Here is a 24,232-nt window from a genome sequence, read left to right as displayed (position 1 = left end):
GGGGAACTTTCCTGGCTTCTGCACTACCCCGGTGAAGTGGGCTAGCGAAAGGATCCGAGTCCTCGCTCCCACTCCCTTTACCCAGAGGCCTCCCTGCCCTTGAGGGCTCCCCTTCCACTCTCCTGTCTGGCAGAGTCCTCGTAACCCCAACAAGGCTGGGCCCAGGATTCCTGGGGGGCTTGACCCCCAACCCTGCTGTGGTCACCTAGGACAGGGGCTAGGTGATCTTTTAGCAATGAGATCTTTTCTCACAGCTGTTTGGCACATGTTTGAGTTAAATAGGTATTAATGAAAACAAACAAAAACCTAGAATTTCTAAAGTTTGTGACTAAAACTCCCTCTCTCAACTGCTCAAGGTTTATTTTACTGGTAATTATGAAGACATCATCCTAGTTCATCATATCATCCATCACCATCAAGAGATTTATAAAGCATTCCAGGAAAAACAGGATAGATAAGACAGGAATTTGTAACAAACTTTTTTAGGGAAAAAAATAAAACCATCACATACTTTCAGGTCTTCTGTATATATCATACAAGATCAGAAACCTAATCTTTTTCCATGGCAGGTCACCTTTTAAAAGCAAAAATCCAAGAGCTATAAATGCTTTAAACAAGTTTGGAAATCAAGCTAATCCCGATACTTAGTTTTAACTACATATTTCTCTTTGCTATTAGAATATCTGAAAAAAACTGTTCTTTAAATTCTCTTGCAAATGAATTTTCTCTGTCAGGATTTCATATTTTTGATTAAATAATTTTGCAAATGAACCTATTTTTTTGCATGTTTACACTTCTAATGACTATTTGTTACCTTTGTACAGAAGTTTCATGCTCTTTAAAAATAAAATGGCAATTTTTGTTATACTCCCAGAATTTTACCTACCAGCATACTGTTTCCATGGAGAAGGCCTCACCTTGAGGATTCATTCCTTCTGTTTTTAATCAGTTCTTCCAGAATTCTGAGTACAAAACAAAATTACTGTTAAACAATTTTAAATAGTGTGTGCAGATACTGGTTTACTTTATTGTGCAGGTTTGAATCTTAATATTTCTAGAATAGTTTTCTTTAATCTAAGGGCTAATTTACATACAGCAATATGTTCTTTGTCTTCTGTCCTGCAAGCACTTATGTATGTGCTTAACAGTCCCATTGGGTTCAGAGGAAAAACTCATGTGTATACATTTAAGCACATAAAAGTGTTTCTAGAATCGGGGCCTGAATGGGAGCATTTTCAGGGTAGTAAACTTTGGCACTTACCAAGGTTTATCATGACCTTTTTATGTGGTCTGACCAAGAATTTTGCCTCATATTATAGTTAGCATACTAAAGTTTTTTAGGGTCCAATCCTGCAGTCCTTACCTGAACCTGAGTAGTTCCAATGAAGTCAGTCTGAGTTTTACTTTTTCCCAGGGGTGCTCCACCTTGCCCCCAAGGCCCCGCCCTCTTCCCGCCCAACTCCGCCGCCTCCCCCGAGGCCCCACCCTCATTCTGCCTCTTCCCGCCCCTGCTCTGCTCCCTCCCTGAGGCCCCTGCCTGATGCTGGCTGCTCTACGCCCTCCCCCAAGTCCCTCCATGAGCCGCCAAAGAGCTGTGGCTAGTGGGTGCTGAGCACCCACTATTTTTTTCTATGGGTGCTCCAGCCCCATAGCACCCAGGGAGTTGGTGCCTATGGTTACCACATTGCAGTGGTATCTGGTTTACTGCAGTTACATTCTGTAGGTTACACGTATTCTACAGGAATTAAGTACACTTAATCAGATATCACAGTGTGATAACTGTAGGTAAATGTTGACTGTTCAGTGTAAACCGTACTATGTACTCCTATATTAGTAATAATACATTAATATTAGGACAGCACCCAAAGGCCTCAAATCACAACTGGGAACCTGTTTGGCTCAGCATGAAATGATTTTTCCAAAGAAAGATTTCTGTGTTATTAGGTTTGTCAACCCTGATGTATGGGAATTTTGACAAATGGTTAAAATGACTCAGCATGACCAGTACGGAGGCTGAACAGGATTCTACATTTCCCTGTCAATGGATTCTTTGGAGAAATGAGATCCAAGCAGTGCCAGACAACATTAGTTGTTCGTTTTTTTTGTTTTTGTTTTTTAAAAGCCCATTTTCAGAACTCCTTCAAGTTATGCTCCTCTCCCCCCATCCTCACATTAGTCCCACTCTTTCTGAGGTACCTGCTCCACATGGGGCTGAAGGTCATCAGGGCCCTGCTGTTTCTCCAGCTTTCTCTGCTGTTCCCCAGGGGGCCAGCGTAGAGGTCTGCAGATATCCTGTGCTAGAGGGTATCAAGTCCAGAGATGAGTATTAGAGCATTATTACACTCTGACTCCTAGTGATCTGGGGCTGTGAAGGTGTTTCTGGGCCCTTCTGTTTTTCCTGATTTCTACTCAGTTACTGCATCTTCTGCCCCCAACCAGTCAATCAGTCATCCCCGCATGGCAGCTGACATTAGGGTTCTTGAGATAGCAAGTGTGCTACCCACATGTGCTATTGACAACTGCTAGGACTGTCAATAGCACATGTCTCCTTCCTGGAGGATTAAGAGCAACTAATCCTGAGGAATTTTGTGGAGGGTTTCACCCCAGCTCTGTGGGAATTTGGGGGGACAGGAAGGGATTCAACTAACCCCCTTGCTCTACCCTCTGGTGCTCCTGTCAAATGCTGTTGAGTCTTTAGTTCAATAGTAGAGTTTGCTAAAGAGACAAATGCCTAGAGCTAATTTTTTTTCTTAGCTTAGATATTTTAAAATCCTTGTGTTACTGAATCTTGACCTTTTTATTCTTGATTCTAGGGTATTACTGCCACAGCTGCATTACCAGAGAATGGTTCATCGCTGGCCTTACGAGCCTTGGGGTGGGGTTCGCTGTATGCCTGGTGTGGAGTTGGGCTGATCAGTTTTGCCATCTGGAAGGCTTTGGGAGTTCACAGTGTGAGTACCACACATCATTTCCTCACAGATTGTGATCTAGGTGTGGAATGTCTTTCGTGGGTCCTCCACACCACTTGAGCCCTACAGAGTGCCATGCTAAGGGAGAATGGCTGCTCAGCCTCTGTGCACCAGAAAGCGGGGGCTTCATACTAGCCACAAATAGGCTGTTTTGGAAGGGGCTGTTGTGGGTGATGTGGGAGAGGAACTATTTATACCATACTTATATGAACCAGTATTCCAGAGCCTTCACATAGGGTCGCTATTCCAGCCATAAGACTAGAATAGTAGCCACAATTTTTCTGTGTTAGGGGGTGTGAATTCCAAGCTATCCCTTGCTTAGCTCCCCATACAGTCTGAGTTTTGCCTTTAGCACCATCTGTTTATTTTCAGCACCCTTCAGGCATGAGATGTCCAAGTTTTCCATTAGTACTTCAGCAACATAAGAGCCATCTGTTTTTCTTTCAGATATCCATTTCCTCACTGGTGTGTTTCTGTAGAGAGTAAGGGGACAGTGGATGGCGGTTTCATGTGAAATAGAAGGAGGGGGAATCTTGTGAAGTCATCAGTCAGGGCCAAGGAGCTAGGGAAACAGCTTGAACTCCTTGTGGTATAAGGATATCTTCAACACAGAGGTGTTTATGCTCCAGTGCCACATAGTATTGAATATGAACAGTAAAGATCATACAAGCATTTCATTTTGTCCCTGGTAGTGGGACATGCCATCAGGGCTCCCTGTGACTGCAGGTTTGGTGGAGCTGTCTGCTTCCCAAGCTGGAATGTTAATGAATAGATCATTTTCTTGGCTTCTTTAACAAACTACATAAATCTCCATAGCCAGCAAGAACTTCCCTCTTAGTTCCCAAAATGAAAAAAAACAAAAACATACTCCAGCCTGACATTTTCCTTATTAAGCAACACCCCTATCTCCACTCCTTCCTCTGGCCCCACTGTGAATTACCTCATAACCCTTCTACTAGTAAGTCATGTGTGTCATGGCCTTACTTCCCCTGGCATTTTTCCTAGAAGAACATTTGGCTCCAACATATAGTGTTCCCCCCCACACGCGCACACGCGCACACACACACACACACACACACACACACACACACACTATTCTTAATAGGAACAAGTGAAGGGAGGCAGAGCCTTCAGTTAGGACATGAGACAAATGCAAAGCAATTTTGTTTAAACTCAAACACTTTATCAGGCTGCAGTGGGGTACAATGGGGGAAAGAGGATGGGGACACCCAATTATCTCCTTTACATGCTGAGCTGCAGCACGTCACTCAGCAGCCAAAATGGTGCTTTCCACAGTATACTGCTGATTCTTATTTCCATTCTGTCAAAGCACTTCTGGCAGTGCCAAAGGATGGTGGGATTTGTCTCTAGTCAGTAATTTCTGATAATTGTTTTATTGAGCTTAGTTTGTATTTCCCTGAGAAGTACAGATCTACGCTGACACTGGCCCAATAGCCAACCTATCCACCATTGATGTATATTGTTCTGTTAGCTTTTTTAAATCTTCAGAATTTAGAGAAACTGGCATATCCCATATCTGATAATGTGGATTAGCACGGATTATTGAGTGGGTCTCACCCACATGCTCAGGGTCTGACTGATCATCAGGGGTCAGGAAGGAATTTTCCCCCAGGTCAGATTTGCAGAGACCCTAGGGGTTTTTTGCCTTCCTCTGCAGCAAGGGGCACGGGTCACTTGCTGGTTTGAACTAGAGCAAATGGTTGATTCCCTGTAACATGAAGTCTTTAAATCAAGATTTGAAGACTTCAGTAACTCCGCCAGAGGTTATGGGCCTACAAGAGGAGTGAGTGGGTGAGGTTCTGTGACCTGCAATATGTAGGAGATCAGACTAGATGATCATGATTGTGCCTTCCTGCATTAAAGTCTGAGTCTTTTGCACAATCAAAAATTGCTATTTTATACTAACTACTGTCATGTATTTGTTTCTCCTCTCCTGATCTTATCATGCACCTACTGAACTGTAAATGTTTAAAGTATCTACAGGTACAAAACCCAAAGTATACTGTAAATGAAAAGTTTTCTAACTGAACAAAAAATTTCCTCTGAATACAAGTAGTATTTCTGAGGCAAGTCATCTTTTTGTATTGGTGCTGGTGTTTTTTTGGCCAGCCCTTTAACATAATACACAGAAGCCAGGTTGAATATCAAAATAGCATCATCTAGAGTTTAGAAATTAGTTTCCAGAGATAGCTCCCAAGTGTCCCAAGAGCTATCTCTGGGAACTCACATTGTAACATTGCTATCATTCCCTTAGTTCTAGTTTTGCATGTGTTAGACATAATCATTTTGACCAGGAGTTGCTGATATATTTTTTTTCCCTGTATCCAGGGAAACAAGTGCATGCTTTTTGGAAAATCAATTGCTATCATGTGAGCAGAGGTACAGACCTACAAAATGGTCTGTTAAAAATGTTAGCTTGTTTAACATATAATTGTGGAATGATGAAGTACCAGGCAAAAATCAACTTTAATTAATAGAAATGTTGTCTACTGACAGTTACTTTTAAGAGTGAACTTACATTCCTTTGCACATAAAACTATTAAAGTTACAATAGCGATTATAGTTTGTACCCCGAGGTCAACATTTTCAAATCTGGGTGCCTAAGGTTAGATTCCTACATGCATACTTAGGCACCTAAATAAAAATGTACCTTCAGCTCCCATTGGCTTCAGTAGTAACTGTGACACTCAGACGTTAAGGCTTATGGACTGCATTGATCTGGCCTTGATAGCAATGTACCTGCCATAAACCTATTCTAATTCTTTCGTGCAAAAATATGTGGAGGGAAGTGGTGAGCATCCCATGCAACTTGTCTACCACGTGCCTGGAAGTAAAGCGCTGCAGCAGGACTGGGATCCCCTAGGACCTGCTGTCATAATAGCATGAGTGGGATAAAAATGCAACAAACAATGTGGGAGTGGGTGAGAGTGGGTATTGCATGGCGGGATGGGAGTGGCATTAAAAAAAACTACCCCGTGCTGGACTCTACCTGGAAGTATAAAATTAAAAACAACGTAGGATGTTACAATTTAAGAGCTATTTAAGGGTTAACAGAGGTGGATAAAGGAAAGGAGACTCAGTGATAGTCTTTTATAAGAGCAGTGAAACTTGAGTTGTCCTGACAGAATTGGTATAATTAAGGGTAGAAATGATGCCAGCAGTTATTGTGATCTATTATAGTGCACAGCTATGAAGGCAGAGGCATTTATTAGACTGGGTTGTTATATTTAATTGTCAAACATCCAGGTTGCACTTACTTCCATGCAAAACAAAATCTTCCCTAGGAGACTTCAGAAGAGTAAGAGCACACTTGTCTAACAGTCACCTTCTAAGGATAATGCCATCTAACCACAGAACTGGAGAGAACATCTCTGATGTGTTTGCATTGTGTATTGCACCACAGCTACATCTGCTGGCAGGAGATAAAATAAGCACACTTAAAATGACATTTCACAAACATTTTAGTTTTACTTGCTGGGATTCTTTTTGTATGTTTACACAAAAAGACATTTCACACACGTTGACCTTTAGTATTTTTGTGTTTTCTAGTGATTTATTTTATCAAGTATTGTAGTAATGGTAGGATAGTACTAGTATTGACAAGTGGTCTGTATTCCTTGAATAACTGCCAAAGAAACTTGATCGTCACTTTCAGCATCTTTGCTAGTTCAGTACTGTTTCTTCTGAACATGTTGCCAGATGTATTGAATTGTGTGATGGGTGCAGGTGTCTGTTATGGTCAGGTTTATGATCATTTAATGCATTGCATCACCTACAGAAAGTCAGAATTTAAATGAATGAAAAATCTAGCACATTTACTTCTACTGCATTTTATACTATAACTTTTCCAATAATTTGTTTTCATTAATGTGTTCATGTGGTTCAGAAGCAGCTGCAAAGCATTTGTGGTGATGTTTCTTCACTGGCTTCAAAACAATTAAAGCCAGCACCGATTCTGGATGTTATATCCTTAAACCTCCACTAACAAGACTGTATACCACCGCAACTTGTGCCTGCTGTAGGAGCAACCACAGAATAGTTATTGTCTGTTTCTAATATTGCAACTGTATGCTGGTGCCCTAGTCACCAGCTGGGGACAGACAGTCAGCCATGCCCATCTTAGGTTTTTGTCCCTTTCTTTAGGGCTCTGTTTATTGTCTTCACAAAGAAAGAAAAGTGTGCGCAAAGTATCACAAACAGTCTGGTTGGGAGTTCAAACTGGGATCCTCTGGCCTCCGGTAGTTACCAGCTAGGACCCTTTCCAACCCTTGGAGCCTCCACAGGGCTTGCCTGCCTGCAGTCTCCTGCTCTGGTTACCAGAGTGTATCTTCTCTCCTGGTTTCCCCCCCACTCCCCCAGTCCTCCATGGAGCTGAACTCTCCTTTATATTATCTAGCTGAGAGAGTGGGCCAATCATGAGGTGCTGTCCTGGGCTGCCTTCCATATAGTGATTCAAAAGAAGAGAAGCCCATAGAAGACTGCGGGACTTCTCTGATCGCAAACCACAGATAGGGTAACATCTTATCCAAGTTCCAGGACACAATAGTTACAAATTTTCATAGCATTCCTTTTAACGTGCAGTTAAACCTTTCTATCAATCCGTCTGTTTGCAGGGGGGTAGAAAGAGGTTCTTTCCGAGTGGACCTTCAGAAGGGCCCATGCCTCCTGCATTAGCCATAATGTGAAGGCCATGCCCCAATATGTCAGGATGATTCTTAGGCTCCCTACCCAGGAGAATACTTTCAGTAACTGTTGCCTGTGTGGTTGCAGAGCGCAAGGCCACGGCCTCCAGGTACTGGGTGGTGTACTCTCCAATTACTAAAATAAATCAACATTCACTTGAACTCGGTTCTAGGAGTCCTACAAGGCCTATCCCAACCCACTCAAATGGGGTGCCCACTAGTGGCCGAGGAATTAAGGGGCCCCTATGAGCCAGTCTGTGGCCCACTACTTGGAATTCTGGGCAGGATGCATAATAATCCTTGCTATCTTGGTAAATGCCCCACCAAAAGAACCAGGCCAGTATCCTTTCCCTGGTTTTGTCCACCCTCCCAAGTGGCAGGCTCAAGGTATATCATAAGCTAGTTTTAATATCTGGTTCCGGTATGGCCTGGGAACTAGGCTCTACGGGCTCCAGTCTGTTAGTCTTGGGTCACCTTTATCAGGCGATCCCCCTCTAGTTCAAAAAGGGAGTCCTGAACAGGGCCAACCAGTACCCCATTCGCCCTAGTCGGTCACTATATAACAGTCTGAACACTGCATCCTCCCTCTGTCCCTGAATGAAGTTTTCTCCCTGGTTCAAGCCTGGCAGGTCTTCCCCTGTTGTTTGGGTCTGCCTTTTCTGGTGGGTGAACCCCAAGGGAGCCCAAATTACAGTGCACTCCAGTGTCCTTCCCTAATCTCTTCCCCTTGGGCCCTGAGGGCTTCCCTTCTGGCTTGACGCCATTCCCAGTGTGACTTGGGCCTTAGATCAAACAGCACAGGGTCAGAAAAGGGAAGGACTTCCTCTAGACTGTAGTCCCACTGGGCACCAAGAGTGGGTTCTGATCCTGCTTTAATCACTGCCCTCAAAATACTGGCTACAGGGCTCCAGACTCAGCCTCACACCACCATAGGCTAGGGCAGGTGCTGAGCTGCAGCCATACTCAAGTCAGCTTCTTGGGCCCCCCGGTCAATTTAACACTGATTGTGGGGTAAAGCAAGACACTCCCTGAACGCAGCCCATATACACCCATTCTGCACCCCATAGAGCCCCAGAAGCTACAAACTGCTCTTGTACAAATGTCTGTCCCGAGCCAGAATCCAGTAGGCCCAGCACTGTGGTTCTCTCTATTGTGATTGGCACACCATACCCCTTCAGGCCCCAGGGTTCCGCCAGGAATTCTAAAGCACAGACATGGGTCTAGTCACACTTCATCTAGGGACTGTCTTTATACCCATGGCCTTCCTGATCCCAGGTAAAGCTAGTTAGGAGACATCCCCTTGGGAGAGCACAAACATATCCCATAGCCTACTGATGCTCTGGTTGAAGGGGGTCTTGCAGCCTGTGCCCATCCTCTTATAGACTATGAGGCAGTGGAGTTGGGCTTCTTGGGCTTTTTTGTCAGCTCAGTCTAATTTTGCCTCCAGAAAGTGTGCCGTGAGGCGGATTGCCTTTTCTACACACATGAGCAGGATGCCTTGTAGCCGGCCAGCAGGCTCTTGCAGAACTGTTCTAAGGTTACCAACTCCACTATTTCCATCAGGGAGTGATCCTCTGCTTTTAACCAACAAGTGCTAAAACCATGGCACCGCTGTACTATCATCCTAGGGTGAAAGTCTGGGGAAAACAGTTTCTGTCTAAATCGCTGGTGATACCCTTCTTCACTGAGCTGTAAGTGATCTAATATGGCAGCCTTGAGCGTCCCATAATCTTTTGCTGCAGACACACGTACAATTCAGCACGCTACTTGTGCCCCTCCAGTTCGATAGGGTGCTATCCACGCTTTCCAGGGCCACAGTGGGTATTTTCTACACTGCAGTTAAAAACCCGTGGCTGGCCCATGCCAACTGACTCACGCTCACAGGGCTCAGCCTAACGGACTGTTAATTGCAGTGTATACGTTCAGGCTCAGGCTGGAGCTCGAGCTCTAGGACTCTGTAAAGTGGGAGGGTCCCAGAGTTCGGGCTGCAGCCAGAGCCCAAACATCTATACCACAATTAAACAGCCCCTTAGCCCAGCCCCTTAGCTCAACTCCGCTGGCACAGGCCAGCTGTGGGTGTCTAATTGCAGTGTAGACATATCATGATAGGCCTTAGTCACCCACTCAAAGGTTTCTAGGATGGCCTCCGGGTCATCTTCTGGTCCCATCTTAGTGAGGGCTCCTCCCTCCCACATTGGCAACCATGGCCCTGCACCAATCTGTGGAGCCTGGGAGCAGGGCCGGCTCCAGGCACCAGCGCAGCAAGCTGGTGCTTGGGGCGGCCCATGGAAGGGGGCGGCACGTCCGGGTCTTCGGCAATTTAGCGGCAGGTCCCTCAGTCCCTCTCGGAGGGAAGGACCGGCCGCCGAATTGCCGCCGAAGAATGAAGCGGCGCGGTAGAGCTGCTGCCAAAGTGCCGCTGATCACGGCTTTCCCCCCCCCCCCTCTTTCCTTCGCTGCTTGGGGCGGCAAAAAAGCTGGAGCCGGCCCTGCCTGGGAGTCCCAATCCAGAAGTCTGAGCACGGATGGCTGCTGATCCTCCTGCTGCTTCTCCTCTCTTTGTAACTGCTGCTGTAACCATTGCTGTGCTAGGATCAGTTGCAGCTCCTGGTGTTGCTGCTATTGCTGCTCTCCCAACCATTTCCCAAGAGTTGCAGGATCCACGTTTCTCCGTGGTCAAGGGCAAGCTATGCCCATGTTCTCCACCAGTGTACACTGGTGGCCCTAGCTATCAGTTGGGGATAGACTGTCAGCCACACCCAGCTTAGGTTTCTGTCACTTTCTTCAGAGCTCTGTTTGTTGGCTTCACAAAGAGTATAAAAAGTAACACAAACAACACCTTGGTTAGGGGGTTCAGATGGGGGTCATCTGGCCGCCAGTAGCTGCCGGTAGGGCCCTTTCCAACCCCAGGGGCCTTACAGCTACTGCGGCCTCCTGCTCTGGTTACCAGAGTGTAGCCTCTCTCTTGGTTCCCCCTCGGAGCTGAGTACTCCTTTATATTGTCCAGCTGAGAGTAAGGGGCAATCATGAGATGCTGATCAGCTGTATCACCTGATTCAGAGCACCTGTTTGCTGGGCTGCTCTATGGGGCAGGGTTGGCTGCTCCCTGTCCGCCCAACCCTGCCTCTGGGCTATTAAAGGGGCAGATCGGGTTTTGGATTAGGCTCCAGGTACAAATGCATTGCAACCGAAGATCTTCTTTCTCAAGGTTAAATATATATTTTGCAGAATAGTGCAGAAAAAACCCTGTATTCCGCCTTAAAACAATTTAATTTCCGCCTACTTCCATGCTCAAAAAACAGTCAGAACACATCATTCCTGTAAATTTCATCAGGAATTTTTAGATGAAGTGTTTTTTTCCCATCAGAAAATGCTGGTTTGTCAAAACTTAAACTTTTAGTGAGAAAGGGTCAATTTAGATGAATTTCCTGTTTCAACATTTTTAAGGGGGGGGGAGTTTTGAAGTTGTCAAAATGTTGCGTTTTGACATTTTCTAAATTAAAAGTTAAGTTTTTCAGTTCTAAATGACTTTCTTAATTAAATTTATAGTAAAAAAAAGTCAAAATTGAAGCTGAACATTTTGACAACAAATTAAGATGAAGTGTTTTGATTGACTTGAACTGAATTTTTTTTTTTTAGTTTGCAAAAGTTTTAGAGATTTTTTTCATCCTGATTCAGGATTCTGTGCTGATTGAGCTGCAAGCACCCATGGGCCGTGGGTTGAGAACCACTGGATAGCATCATGCACACCACATAGCTCCTATCCCTCTTTAAAGGCTGGTATAGACAGGGACTTGTTTTGAAGAGGAAATAATTTCCTCTCATTTTGAAGAGGTCCTCCAGGACCCATCCTTCCAGTCAAGCATGCTACTTACTCCATTCTCCTCGCTCCTGCCGCCCTGGAAAGCTTGCTTGACTCACAAAGTCTGACTCCCATGTGGCAGACTGCCAGGCTGCCCCATTTAAACTTCCTCTTATACTGTACTCAACGTAAATACTTAACCAGAAATATTAATATGGTGACAATTGAGTAGAATCATTATGTTCTAGCAGAGATTATTACATCAAAAGAGAGCTCTGTCACATAAGAGTCCTTATGTCTTGAGTCAGCATATGGAGCAAAGAACATTTTTTATATGTAATTGTAAGCTAATTCCAAGCACCATCATGAATCAGTTATTCTAAGTGAACATATGTGATGACGACAACTTTTCTATTAGCTTTAATTCTAGTTCCCTTACAATTATAATAGCTACAATATGTCAACAGCACAAATCACTTAAAAATGTGTAATAGTTTAGCAGTTTTCTAGCAGTTATGGTTGAGTTGTGGTCACATATTTTAAACTAGAGGTAATATGCAATACATTTTTGTTTTAATTAAACGTGCAGCTATAGCATTTGGCAACTATCAAAACATACCTTTGAATGCCTATTTTCTACCACCAGCTGATTATGGTTCTTCTTCTAAAGCCAGAACAATGCCCCCAGCATTTGTAGAGCTGAAATGTACAACAATTAACAGTCAAGATAAACTGAGTCATAAAAGTCCTTTTGCTTGTGCTGCCTTCAATAAATCAGTTTTTTATCACCTCGGAAATAGAGATGTTCTCTTTCTCCTAGGAAAAAGGCAAGGATGATTCATGAAGGATATTTGTGGTGTCTTTTTTTTCTTGTTGCTTACACATCTGTTGTATGGGAAGCAGGGAAAATTCTGGGGAGAATCACATGGTAATTCGTGACTAATGTAGTTATTAACTAGACTTTGTCATCTTTGTGACAACTTCTAACACACTATTCTGTTTTTCATTTATCTTAACCTTTAGAAAATGTTAACAGTACAAAACCACTGCACAGGTGTGTACATACAGCTAAAATAATTAAAACACAAAAGACATGCATGCCATAATTTGTTAGTGAGGGCACTTCCACAGATTTGCTGTGTGGCCTTGGGTAGGTGATTTAACCTCTGTATCTCCATTTAATCATCTGTAGAACAGCAATAATATTTTCCCTCTTTAGGGGGTTAGGTGTTTAGTTTAATTATAGAAGACCTAATTGAAAAGTACATGTAAATACAAAGTAAAAGTAGCATTAAATATGGATAAACGTCAAAAAGGAAATAAATACAAAGAGACGGGATCTCAAAGAAAGCATGCCTTGGGCATTCATCAGGCTACACCTACACTACAAACTAGGGGTGTGATTTGCCTGTACATATACTCACGCGAGCTTGCTGAGAGTAGTACGAGTATAAATAGCAGTGTAGCCACGCAGCATCAGTAGTAGCAGCAGAGGCAGCCACGCTGCTATTTATACTCCTGCTCGTTCGCTGAGAGCTAGCGTGAGTATATACACACGGGCAGGGGAATCACACCCCAAGCACATAGTGCAGATGTAGACTAAATTGCACTAAGATTTATAGATCTGAACCAAGTACAAGCATGTTTTACGATAAGGGCTGAATTTTGATGATAAATGAACAATTGCTGTTATCAAAGCAGTGAATTATTTACATTTATTCAGATTCTTCATTTTTTACATTTTTATGTTAGAAAATGGTGAATGATGAAGTTTTTATTTACTAGAATTAATGTTTTTACTTGTGATTTGTGTCAAGCTGAATTTGGATAGCAATTCAAATTCAATAAAAATGCACAAAAACAGCACTTATTTTTTTAATTAAATCTACTTTAAATGTGCTGGATACATAAGAAAAATATTTATCAAAATGTGCATCAAAATATGTTTTGGATTTCAAACTGATTTATTAAACAAAGGAAGTTCTACTATCTGTAGTTAGTGCATTAAAGTGATGGTTTCTGGTCACCATGTCTTTCATCTCACACCTAGTTTTTATACATAGTTTGGATGAGGAAAACCAGCTTTTCTGCTTTTTCAACTGCCAGTTGGTTTCTTGACTTTGACTGTACTATTCATTATTCACTGAACTATTTGAATAAAATGAAATGAAGAAAATATTCTTTCTGCACCTGCAAAAGAGGCTGGTTTAGTGCTTCAGCAAACTCTATGCAGGTGTCTGGCAGTGAATTCCACCAGTTAAGCAGTTTGACTTTCTTTAAAACTTAGCAGCAAACATGTACTACTTGATATTTTTTGTATGTAAGTGATTTTAATAGATTATAACTTTAGGCTTTAACGTGCATTGTAAATTTCATATTTAATTTTAAATAGGTTTGTGTTTAAAAGATAAAACTGTATTTAATTAAAATTTTTAAAAATCAATCTTTTAAAAAATCATCGATTTTTATCTACCCTGGATAGAAGATAAAAATCTAATCCTTCCAAGCTTTTCTATTGGTAAATGTTGGTAAACATTGATTTTTCCATATACATGCAACCCAATGAAAAAATATTTTAATTGATAATCCAAATTTACAGATAGGCAAAGTAAAAAAAATGAATTAGGCTTGTGAACGAACAGTAAAATCAGGTATGATTTGTTGATTTGAAGATATTTACTTGGTATATTTTGACATGCGATGTTGACAATTAGTGTTTTAATGGTTTATAGCTTTTTGCCTCTCAATATCTACTGTCATTTAATAATTTTCTGACATCCCCCAGTAACTTCCCACAACTGTGAAAATGCAAATAGACAAAAATCTAAAAAAATGCTTAAAATAAAGCATTGATATTAACCATCAAAATTATAAAAAAAAAAAAAAATTGAATTCTGCCAAGCCTAAATATAGAGTGCCTTTGAGGAAATTTTAAAGCCAGGACAGCTTCATTTTCATTGGGATTCCCTTTACAAAATAAATTTTCCTCCCTCTTCATGAATTTTAATTTTTAAAAGAAATATATGAAAGTAATATAAACTATGGTACACCTATATTAATTTATGATTATGTACACAATATGGCTGAGATTCTGGAAACACTCATGCTTAACTTTATGCACTGTGAATTCAATTGATTTCAGTGAGACTACTCATATTGCATAAAGTTAAGCACACATGCAAGTCTTTGCAGGATCAGTGTATTATACCCTCCTAAAGGTTAGAATTCTCTCTGCTTCTCCATTTCTCTGCATAAGCCTGGAATACACGATCCAGAAGACAGGTTAATAAACATTCCTATGACAATTCAGAGTAGAGTAGTTAAGATGAAGTATGATGTACTGCCTAGACCGACCTTTTAGATGCTATTTTCTTACACCTGTAATTTTTGAATAATTAGGGAAGATTTATGGTACTTTTCCAATCCAGCATGAGAGCTGAGACTTTGAAAAAGGGCATCTTTTCTATGCTCATTTTAGAGGTCATTTTGCACATTGGCATAAAATCACCCACAATGAGTGTTCCACTTTACCTAGAAAATTAGAGAATTACCTTGAGCTAGCAAGCTGTCCACTCCGCTCTTAGAATATTTGGAGGGGCTGCATGCTTGTCATTTTCTAAGAATAACTCACTATTTCTGTATGCTTACCAAGATCTGCATTTGCTAACTGGTATGACAGCAATAATTTTGAGATTTGGGGAAAGGCAGTAAGAATAACATCCCTCTGTGATTCTCTTAACAAATCCAAAGCCTCTGAATTCAGTATAGGGCCACCTCTCTCATCTGTATGTCATTTAACATTGAGTAAGGATGATTAGAATATAAGACGTATGCATACTGTATTCTGCTGCCAGTCACTATTCCATTTCAGAGTATCTAACCTCGTTTGACATGGAAGCTAATGTAAGCAATTTTAACTGGCACAAGTACTAAAATAGAAAACTAATAATCCTCAGAATCTGGGTTGCCTTTTATGAACGTCAAACATTAAAGAGAACATTCCTTTGAAAAACTTTCATTCTAGGATTCATAGAGACGCTCCACCCCCACCCTCTTTCCATTCATTTTAATATGAACGGCCCCATAAGTGCTCTCTGTAATAGTGCGATCCCCATTTTTGTATGACATTCTGACAACAATGTACATTAAAAAGACATTTATTTAATGGAAGATGCTTTTAGGTCCTCTCTTTTTTCCTGAGGTGGGATCATTAGGTTAAGATAAAAAAAGAAAAGTTATCTGTAGCTATTAGAGATTATTTAATGCAGTGAGGTAGATGAGACCCTTTTAGAAAGAAGCCTGACAGTCAGAGGTGGAACAGTCACTGCAATTTTTTTGGTAAGAAAAAACAGCATCAGGTTTTGCAGTATCTATGATAAAAATATAAAGTTCAGTTGAGTGAAATTCACTTCAGAGAGCTGTCTCCAGGAACTAAGCATGCTGGGATGTTAAATCAGGGAATGTGGTACAAGTTGTTCACGTATGGTTAGGTATAGAAAGCCTATGTTAGAGAGGGGCCTGTGATAGTGAAGCTAGCAGAGAAATGTACAATACATTCGACTGGTGTTCAATTTACTAGACTTAATTGAAGATATCATTGCAATTGAACTATGTGCCCTAGTGTTGCTGACAATAATAAAGAGCCATTTCAAAACATTGCATAGCTCAGTACATTGCACATTAGCTTTTATTATTAAATTAATTTTAGTTTGAGACTATTGGTATGTATTGCGGGAATGTGGAAGGTAAAGATCACTGTGTAATTTGTGTTCATAAGAAAGGCTTTGTTAGGTTAGGTTCCACCTGAAGAGCAGTGATTTTTAAACGAGAAGAAGAGGGTTTAGATATATAAAGTAAAAAGCATGCTAGTCACCTCAAAAGAGCAAGTAAAGGCATGGGGCCCAATTCCTGAATCTGATATCAGTGGTACAAAGGGGTTGTACAGCTGGACTGACCAGCCCCCGTGAACATTTCCTCAGCATGGGGGAATCACTGATTAATGTAGACCTGGCTGTATGCCATCTGGGCCCCCGCATAGGGGGTATGGCTGTTTTATAGGGGTCATGGCCAGAGTACAGCAGCACTACAGTGATCTCCAGCTGCTCACCAGCCCTTTTGGGCAATTGGCAGTTAGATGCAAGTCAGAGCAGCCCTGAGGCTGCTGTCAGTTACTTTGGGGATTGAACTGAGTCCTGTGCCAAGCATAGCCGGGCCAGACCAGAGAATTGGGCTCTTGGAAGGTACTGGCTTGATCCCAGCCCCTGAAGGACCCACTGCCACAGCCAGACTCTTTCCAGACACAATTCTAGTTTCCAGACATAGGGGGAACCTCCCCCACCCCCAAAATGGTTCCTCAGCCAACTCCTGGGATACAGCTCCCAGGCACTTTTCTCCTTTGCCTCTCTCAGTCCCTCCTGCTTCAGGACCTATTGCAGGATTCTTCTGTGCTCTTTTAACTGAGCACTGGCTCCCAGGTCTCACTCTCTGGAAGCTCTTTTTCCCCAGCAGGTTCCTTCTGCCTCCCCTCCCAGGGGACTCTGGCAGCTGCTCCCAGAGAATTTCCTACTGTTCCTGTTCCCCCTTCTTTACTGACTGCCTGACTCTTTTAGCTGCAGGTGCTGCCCTGCCCTCTTAATTGGCCACATTAAGAGTATCTGTTCTAGCACAGAGGAGCTGGACTTGCTTCATTTAAAGGGTCCAGCCACCTTGTGACAGTCTCTGACCAGAAGAGCTTACAATCTAAGTTCAGACAAATAAGGTTCAGAGGTGGGCAAATAATAATATTGGAAGAGAAGGGACAAAGATTACAAGAATAAGATTATTCGGTCACTGAGATACGCACATCTTGGTTCCTTTACATCAGAGGGTTTGTTTTCTAAGTTATCTCAATTCTTATAGAAGTAAGTTTTATGGGGAGATTTGAGTGCAGGGTGAGAAGTGCTCTGTATATAAGTTTAGGTAGAGCTTTCCAGCATAGAAACAGGCACAGAAGTGGAAGTGGGAGAAGAGAGCATCAGTGGTGGATGGTGGGGACAAGGGGAAATACATTATTAGGTAAAGAACCCCAAAACAAAACACAACACTACACACACAGTTTTCTCCCCAGGAAGGAGAGAGAGAAAACAAACCACTCATGACAAACATTAGCCACGTTGCTTAATGCACTACTGAAAGTTGCCCAGATAGTACAGTGATGAAGGTGGTTTAGGAAATAATATCGTATACCATCTTGTGAGTAATACAGATATGAAAACTTCCCAATAAAAGTTAATAGCTGTGACATCTCTACTTCAAGCAATATGACGCTCTTTAGAAATGCTGTAACAACATGATATATTGTTTATTATTTAAGTGCCAACAACAGGCTGGACATTGTATTAGTCACAGAATATTATAGACAATTCCTCCTTTGAAGGGCTGACAATTTAAAAGATAAAATGGAGAAGACAAGATGCAGTAGTAAACTTTCAGGAGAGATTAATTTGGAGTTATAATTTATGATTATCATCATCATCATCACCACCACCGTGGCATCACAGAACAAGTGAGTTTATAGAAGGGATTTGAAAGTAGAGAGACTGGTAATTTTGTGCAGTGGGATGAGAAGAGCATTTTATGCATGGGGGTGGCATGGAAAAAGGCATCGAAGCTGCAGTGAAAGGAGGCAAAAAATGGGACATTGAGTCTAGCATTACTGGCAAAGTAATATGATAATGTAGATGAGAAGCACAACAGATTTGTGATGGTCCTTAAAGACAAGAAAAAGATGTTGAATATTCCAAATTTTATGTTCAGGTGTGAGGAAAGAATTGCTTTCCCAGGAAATGAGTTCCTTTTATCTGCAGAAAACAAATAAACATTCAACATTCTTAAAGCCACAGCCACCACAAGAGGTTTAGTGCTTTCTGGATAAATACATAGTTGTCAGAATAGGCCTTTAGTATTTTTATTGCTCAGACAAGATTGTCTGGTACATTGTGTGGTTAGTGGTTTGGTCTCTGAGTTGTAATGAGTTAGCTGTTAGTAGGGAAGCATTATGTTTTATTGGATTCTTCCCTCCCTTTCTAGAGCTTTTATACTATTGCTTTCAGTTTTTCTATGACATTTTTATGTATCCTCCGTGTATTAATTGAGGGTGAGAGCTTATGAGTTCAGCATTTAAATTTTGGTAATTAAAAAAATAAATAAAATGAAAACTGAATGTAGAGGTGTAGCTGAGAAACATTGGACCAGATCCTCAGCTGGTGTAAAAATTCATATTTATCTTCCGACACCAGATGAGTTATAACAATTTACACAAGTTAAGGATGTGTCCCATTATCTCTTTTTAACACCAAGATATTGAGAGCAAGAGTGTTTCAGTGTTGAGAATATATAGTGTTGATTGACTGGTTAGCAAGTAATGATTTGAAGTTAAACCTAAAGTACGCAGAATTGTTTGCACACAGCAGAGCAGTGGAGTGACAATTACAGGATAGGAAAACAGCTGAGCCACAGAGCTCTGATGGGTATTTCCTGTTGTAAGTACTTGCATTTACTTGTCAACAGTTGTTTAACGTAATTTGGGTTGTTCCTTATGTCAGCTCTGACACTTGCATGCAATATCCTTAAGATATATTAACTCTCCAATTCATCAGCAATGCTTACCTGTCTGATTGAAAGATCTGGCCATTTGATATGAAGCGAGGGGAGTAAGAAATGGAGTACAGGGTGAAATAATTTTGCGTTAAAATCTCTCAAAGAGGATAATATAACTCAGTTTTCCTCTTATTTCTTCATACAGTATTTTTCACTTGAGCAGCAGTGGATGGGGAATTTTTTCCCCCTCAACTAACGTCCCAACATGCTTTCTTGCATTGATTTTTTTTTAATTATGGCATCTCTAAAAAACGTTGTCATTTCTTTAAAAATTATTTTGTTTCTTGTTTCTGTATTTTGCCACATTCCAGCCACATTTGTATAAGGAACTGTAGATTCTCTGTCAGAATTTCTCTGAAATCTTTCACTGAAGAATTTAATTAAGAAATATCCAGAGGTATTTGTAATTTTTTTATTGTTACCTTTTAACACACACAATGCCCTCTTTAATATGTTAGAGGGGATGGCCCAGTGGTCCAAGAAGCATTATGTTTGAAATATCTAGGCTCCCTGGACCCAGAGTTCAGAGCAGGACTGAGTCAGCCCTTTACTCTTGAGAGGTAGATAAATTGAGTTTGTGTGCAGTTTGTTGTCCTTGATTAGGTCCTGTCTTCTTTCTGGGGACATTATAGATCCCCCGGCACTTCCTAAAAGTGAGTTGGCCAAAACATTCCGTTCAGTTCACCCCTTTCCTTGTTTTTCAGCAGGATTTGCACTGGTTCCCTTGCTTCCCAATTGTGGCTGTACTTTAGTAGTGCTATATGTAAAACAGTTTAGGATGAAAAGTGCTATATAAATATACATTTTCTACAGAGAGAAGACTTCTTTAAAGAAATAGGACATTGCTACTGCCCTGCAAAATTTGCCATAAAATTAGACTAGTGGTTTTCAATCTTTTTTTCATTTGAGGACCCCTACAAAGTTTTCGAATGGTGGTGCAGACCCCTTTGGAAATCTTAGGGTATGTCTACACTGTGAAATTAGATCGATTTTATAGAAGTTGATCTTTAGAAAGCGATTTTATACAGTCAATTGTGTATGTCCCCACTAAGCACATTAAGTCGGCGGAGTGCGTCCTCAATACCGTGGCTAGCATTGACTCATGGAGCAGTGCACTGTGGGTAGCTATCCCACAGTCCTCACAGTCTCCGCTGCCCATTGTAATTCTGGGTTAAGCTCCCAATGCCTGATGGGGCAAAAACATTGTTGTGGGTGGTTTTGGGTACATGTCGTCAGTCTCCCCTCCCTCCCTCCGTGAAAGCAACGGCAGACAATCATTTCGCGCCTTTTTTCCTGGATTACCCTTGCAGACACCATAGCACGGCAAGCATGGAGCCCGCTCAGCTCACCACTGCTGTTGTGAGCATTGTAAACACCTCGCGCATTATCCTGCAGTATGTGCAGAACCTGGCTAGGAGCCACCAGCACGAGGACGATTGTGAGGAGGACATGGACACAGACATTCCTGAAAGCACGGGATGTGGCAATTGGAACATCATGGCTGTACTGGCCACGAATGCATCCCGATTCTTCAGGGCAAATCAAACATTAAACACAATTGCTTTTAACCCCTGTAGTGTAGTTACTAATGTGCACTCACCAGAGGTGCCTTCTCCAGCTTCAGGGTCTGGGAACCTGCCTTGGTAGGGTATTGGCTCTAGGGTAATTAAAAGGTCCTGGCTGCCGGGGAGAACGGATTCTCCACTTGCCTGCTACGCATTCTCCTCCTCCTCCTCTTCCTCATCCACAAAATCCTCCTCCCTGTTGCGTGAGACTCCCCCCTTGCAGGTGTCCACGGACAGTGGTGGGGTAGTGGTAGGGTCCACCCCTAGAATGCCATGCAGCTGATCATAGAAGCAACATGTATGGGGCTTTGACCTGGAGCAACCATTTGCCTCCTTTGTCTTTTGGTAGGCTTGCCCTGAGCTCCTTAACTTTCACGTGGCACTGCTGTATATCCCTATTGTAGCCTCTCTCCACCAGGCCCTGTGCGATTTTGGCATATATATTAGCATTTCTTCTGCTGGATCGGAGTTCTGCCTGCACAGATTCTTCTCCCCATACAGCAATCAGATCCAGTGTCTCCCGTTCAGTCCATGCTGGAGCTCGTTTGCGATTCTGGGACTGCATGGGCACCTGTGCTGCTGAGCTCGCCACACTGACCAAACAGGAAATGAAATTCAAAATTTCCCGGGGCTTTTCCAGGTACCTGGCTAGTGCATCAGAGTTGAAAGTGCTGTCCAGAGTGGTCACATTGGAGCACTCTGGGATAGCTTCCGGAGGTCAATACTGTCGAATTGCATCTGCACTACCCCACATTCAACCCATCAAGGTCGATTTTAGCACTACTCCCCTTGTGTAGACGCATTGCTTATAAAATAGACCTAACGCAGCTAAATTCGACCGAACCTCGTAGTGTAGACCAGGGCTTAGACTGTGGATGCCCTGGGGTCCTTGGAGCACAGGTTGAAAACCATTGAATTAGACTAACCCTGGAGATGGCGACAACAGGGTTACAACAAATACAGATTTGATTATACTTATTGTTATTTTGATATGCAATGTATGATACCAGATTATATTTTAATCTTGCAACAGACATTTTTATCCATTGAAGCTTGACTCTGTAGACAGAGATAGGAATTTCAGATCTGTTTTTTCCTTGCTATTGCTGTACACTTTACATGCTCCCCTTAAAAAATATCAAAACCAGGCTTCCTATTGCATCACATATATTCACATCCTAGGATCAAACAGAATTAAGTTATGTAATATAGTTAAGGGATTTTGTATCCACTTTTTAGAGTCCCTGATTCATATTTATAGACTACCAGGCTTTTATTAAAGTACCTTTCTCCCATTTAAAATGTTCGTAACCTTTCTTTCTTTCTTTAGGAGGAATATGCACTACAGTCAAAATCTGTACTCCTGCCATTCAAGTAATTTCCTTTCCTCCCCCAAGTAAACATTCTTAGTTATATTATGTCTGTGTAGTGAATCATTTGAAAGCAAAGTATCTAAGGAAGACAGTCTGGACAGTCTTGCAGAGTTATAAACCCACAGGGTTGTCCTTAGATATGTTTGTTTTCTGACTGGTTAATTGAGATAAAATGTCCACAGGTGGAAAGTATTAGATTTTAATTGCTTTCGGGGTCTCTCTCCCTCACCTCAGGCAACCGGGTTTTGTTGAGTAATCCAAGATTGCGAGGTGTATCTGTCTTGATTTGTTTCCTCTACAACAACTGCTGACTAATTTAATATTTTAACCTCCCTTATAGATGAAAGAATTTCATAATAAAATGCAATCAATATTTCCAGCAATTCCTAAAAGTGCAGAGCACTCGGTCGAATGGGAAGACTTACTGAAATCCAAATGAAGGAGCAGAAAGGATTCAGAATTGTATACTGCAATGGGAAAGACTGCAGAACTTGTGGGAAAAGCCCATCTAAAAAAATAAGAAAGAAAATCAGACTGATTTGAAGGCATGGAAGTGAGAAAATTAGTGACTGTTTGCTGAACATGGGGACGGCAGTTATTATTTTAACAGCAAGAAAATTGTTTTGCTGTTACTTTTTCAGCATTGTCATTAGAGTTGAATTGTGGAGAAAAGAACCTTATGGGATACCTTGAAAGAAGAATATAATTGTATGAGAACGTGTTTCAGTAAAACAAAAATCAAACAAGAAACTGAACTTGAGTGGATATTTACAATAAAATATAGTTGCAAACTCTTACCCTCTCTTGCTTCTTGGATAAAATTCTAGGTTGTTTGGAAAATAAGGAACAACAGTAATTTCATTGACATTTACCTGTCTTATTAGGAATAAAGGAGGCTGAGTCCATCATATCAGATCAGTTAATCTAGTCTGTAGCAAAGGCATGTAATGGGTTACCTCAATTCCTGAGGCTAGAGGAGATACCTGAACAATACCTATGGAGGGAGGGCTGAACACATCCAGCATACCAAGGATATACAGGAAATACCTATCTGGTTTTCTCTATAAAGTGAAGGATGTTCTCTCTATAAAAAACATTTTTTTGGATCCATTATCTATTTTTTTACTGGGACTCTGTAACAACGGGTCTGATAGCTTGCACAAGAACCTGTCATGAAAATGTAGATGCTATAAAATAGTGTGACATCTGGTCTGCCATATACCACAAACACTTCTCAGCTAAGAAGCCATGTGGGCAGGTATAGGTTTTAGTATCTGTGTGGTTCCTATGGCTCTGCTACCAGGTGAGTCCTAAGTAATGTGTCATTTTTCATGCTGAAATGATCTCATTGTGTGGGTGTAAGCTAAGGAAGAAAAATGTCTAATTCAAATGTATTTGCAGAACTGTAGATCTAAAACAGTTGTAAAAATATTTTTAATATGTAAATTCTTCCAGTGAATTTCTCCCCAATCAATTATCAGATTTCTTTTATTAATTGCTCAAGGTCCAATTAGCCAGCCATCAGGTTTAATAAAGTGCTGTTGAAGTGTAACCTTTGTGTTTAAACCTTTTCATTTCTAGGAAAGAATATTTTTTAAAAAATCGTAAAGGTCAAATGAATAATAGAGTAGCGTGGTTTCTCGCTGTAATATACCACAAAGATATTATCTTTGAAGAAACTGAAGTGTAATAACTGACCGCATTTAAATAGCTTACCCCATGCATTTCAATATTAAACAAATCATGGTGAACACACTCTTCAGCACACATCCAAAGATGGCATTATTTCATTATTTCTGTTAGTTCATGTACACTATTTACTAACTACTGTATTGCCTAATGCTATGGCAGCTTGGTGCTGAGTTGCCAAGATTTAACCAGATGGATGTGCCATTTGCAAAGCCAAAGACAATCAAGTGCTAAACAAAATAAGTGCAAGTTGCATCATGTCCTTAAAATGGCTAGGCTCTGGTTGAACTGCATTCTTGCTTCCACACTGCTAATAACGTTCTTAGGAATAGACCATCTCATATGTGGTAGCACTTCTAAGGTCCAGGGTCCATCACAGATCTTAAGAAGCACCTACACTCTGGATTGACTTCTTTGGTGTTCCTAAATTCAACAGCAGTTACTACTTCTGTTCTTCTAAGCCCATAACAGTAACCACCGTGCTTCTAAGGCC

General features: G+C 41.5%; 1 protein-coding gene across 1 annotated transcript in view; it reads left to right on the top strand.

The window, feature by feature from the left end:
- The window catches only part of TMEM242 (transmembrane protein 242), a 31,364-nt gene extending 7,762 nt beyond the window's left edge, over positions 1 to 23,602 (top strand). The window contains exons 3-4 of the mRNA XM_065401791.1: positions 2,814 to 2,951; positions 22,391 to 23,602. Coding sequence (XP_065257863.1) covers positions 2,814 to 2,951; positions 22,391 to 22,489 — 237 coding nt within the window. The 3' untranslated portion in view covers positions 22,490 to 23,602. The remainder of the gene's footprint in view (positions 1 to 2,813; positions 2,952 to 22,390) is intronic.
- The last annotated feature ends 630 nt before the right edge of the window (positions 23,603 to 24,232 follow it).

This window comes from Emys orbicularis, chromosome 3 (assembly GCF_028017835.1).
Source record: "Emys orbicularis isolate rEmyOrb1 chromosome 3, rEmyOrb1.hap1, whole genome shotgun sequence".
In the NCBI taxonomy this organism is placed as follows: Eukaryota; Metazoa; Chordata; order Testudines; family Emydidae; genus Emys; species Emys orbicularis.
This window is presented reverse-complemented; position numbering and strand designations above follow the sequence as displayed.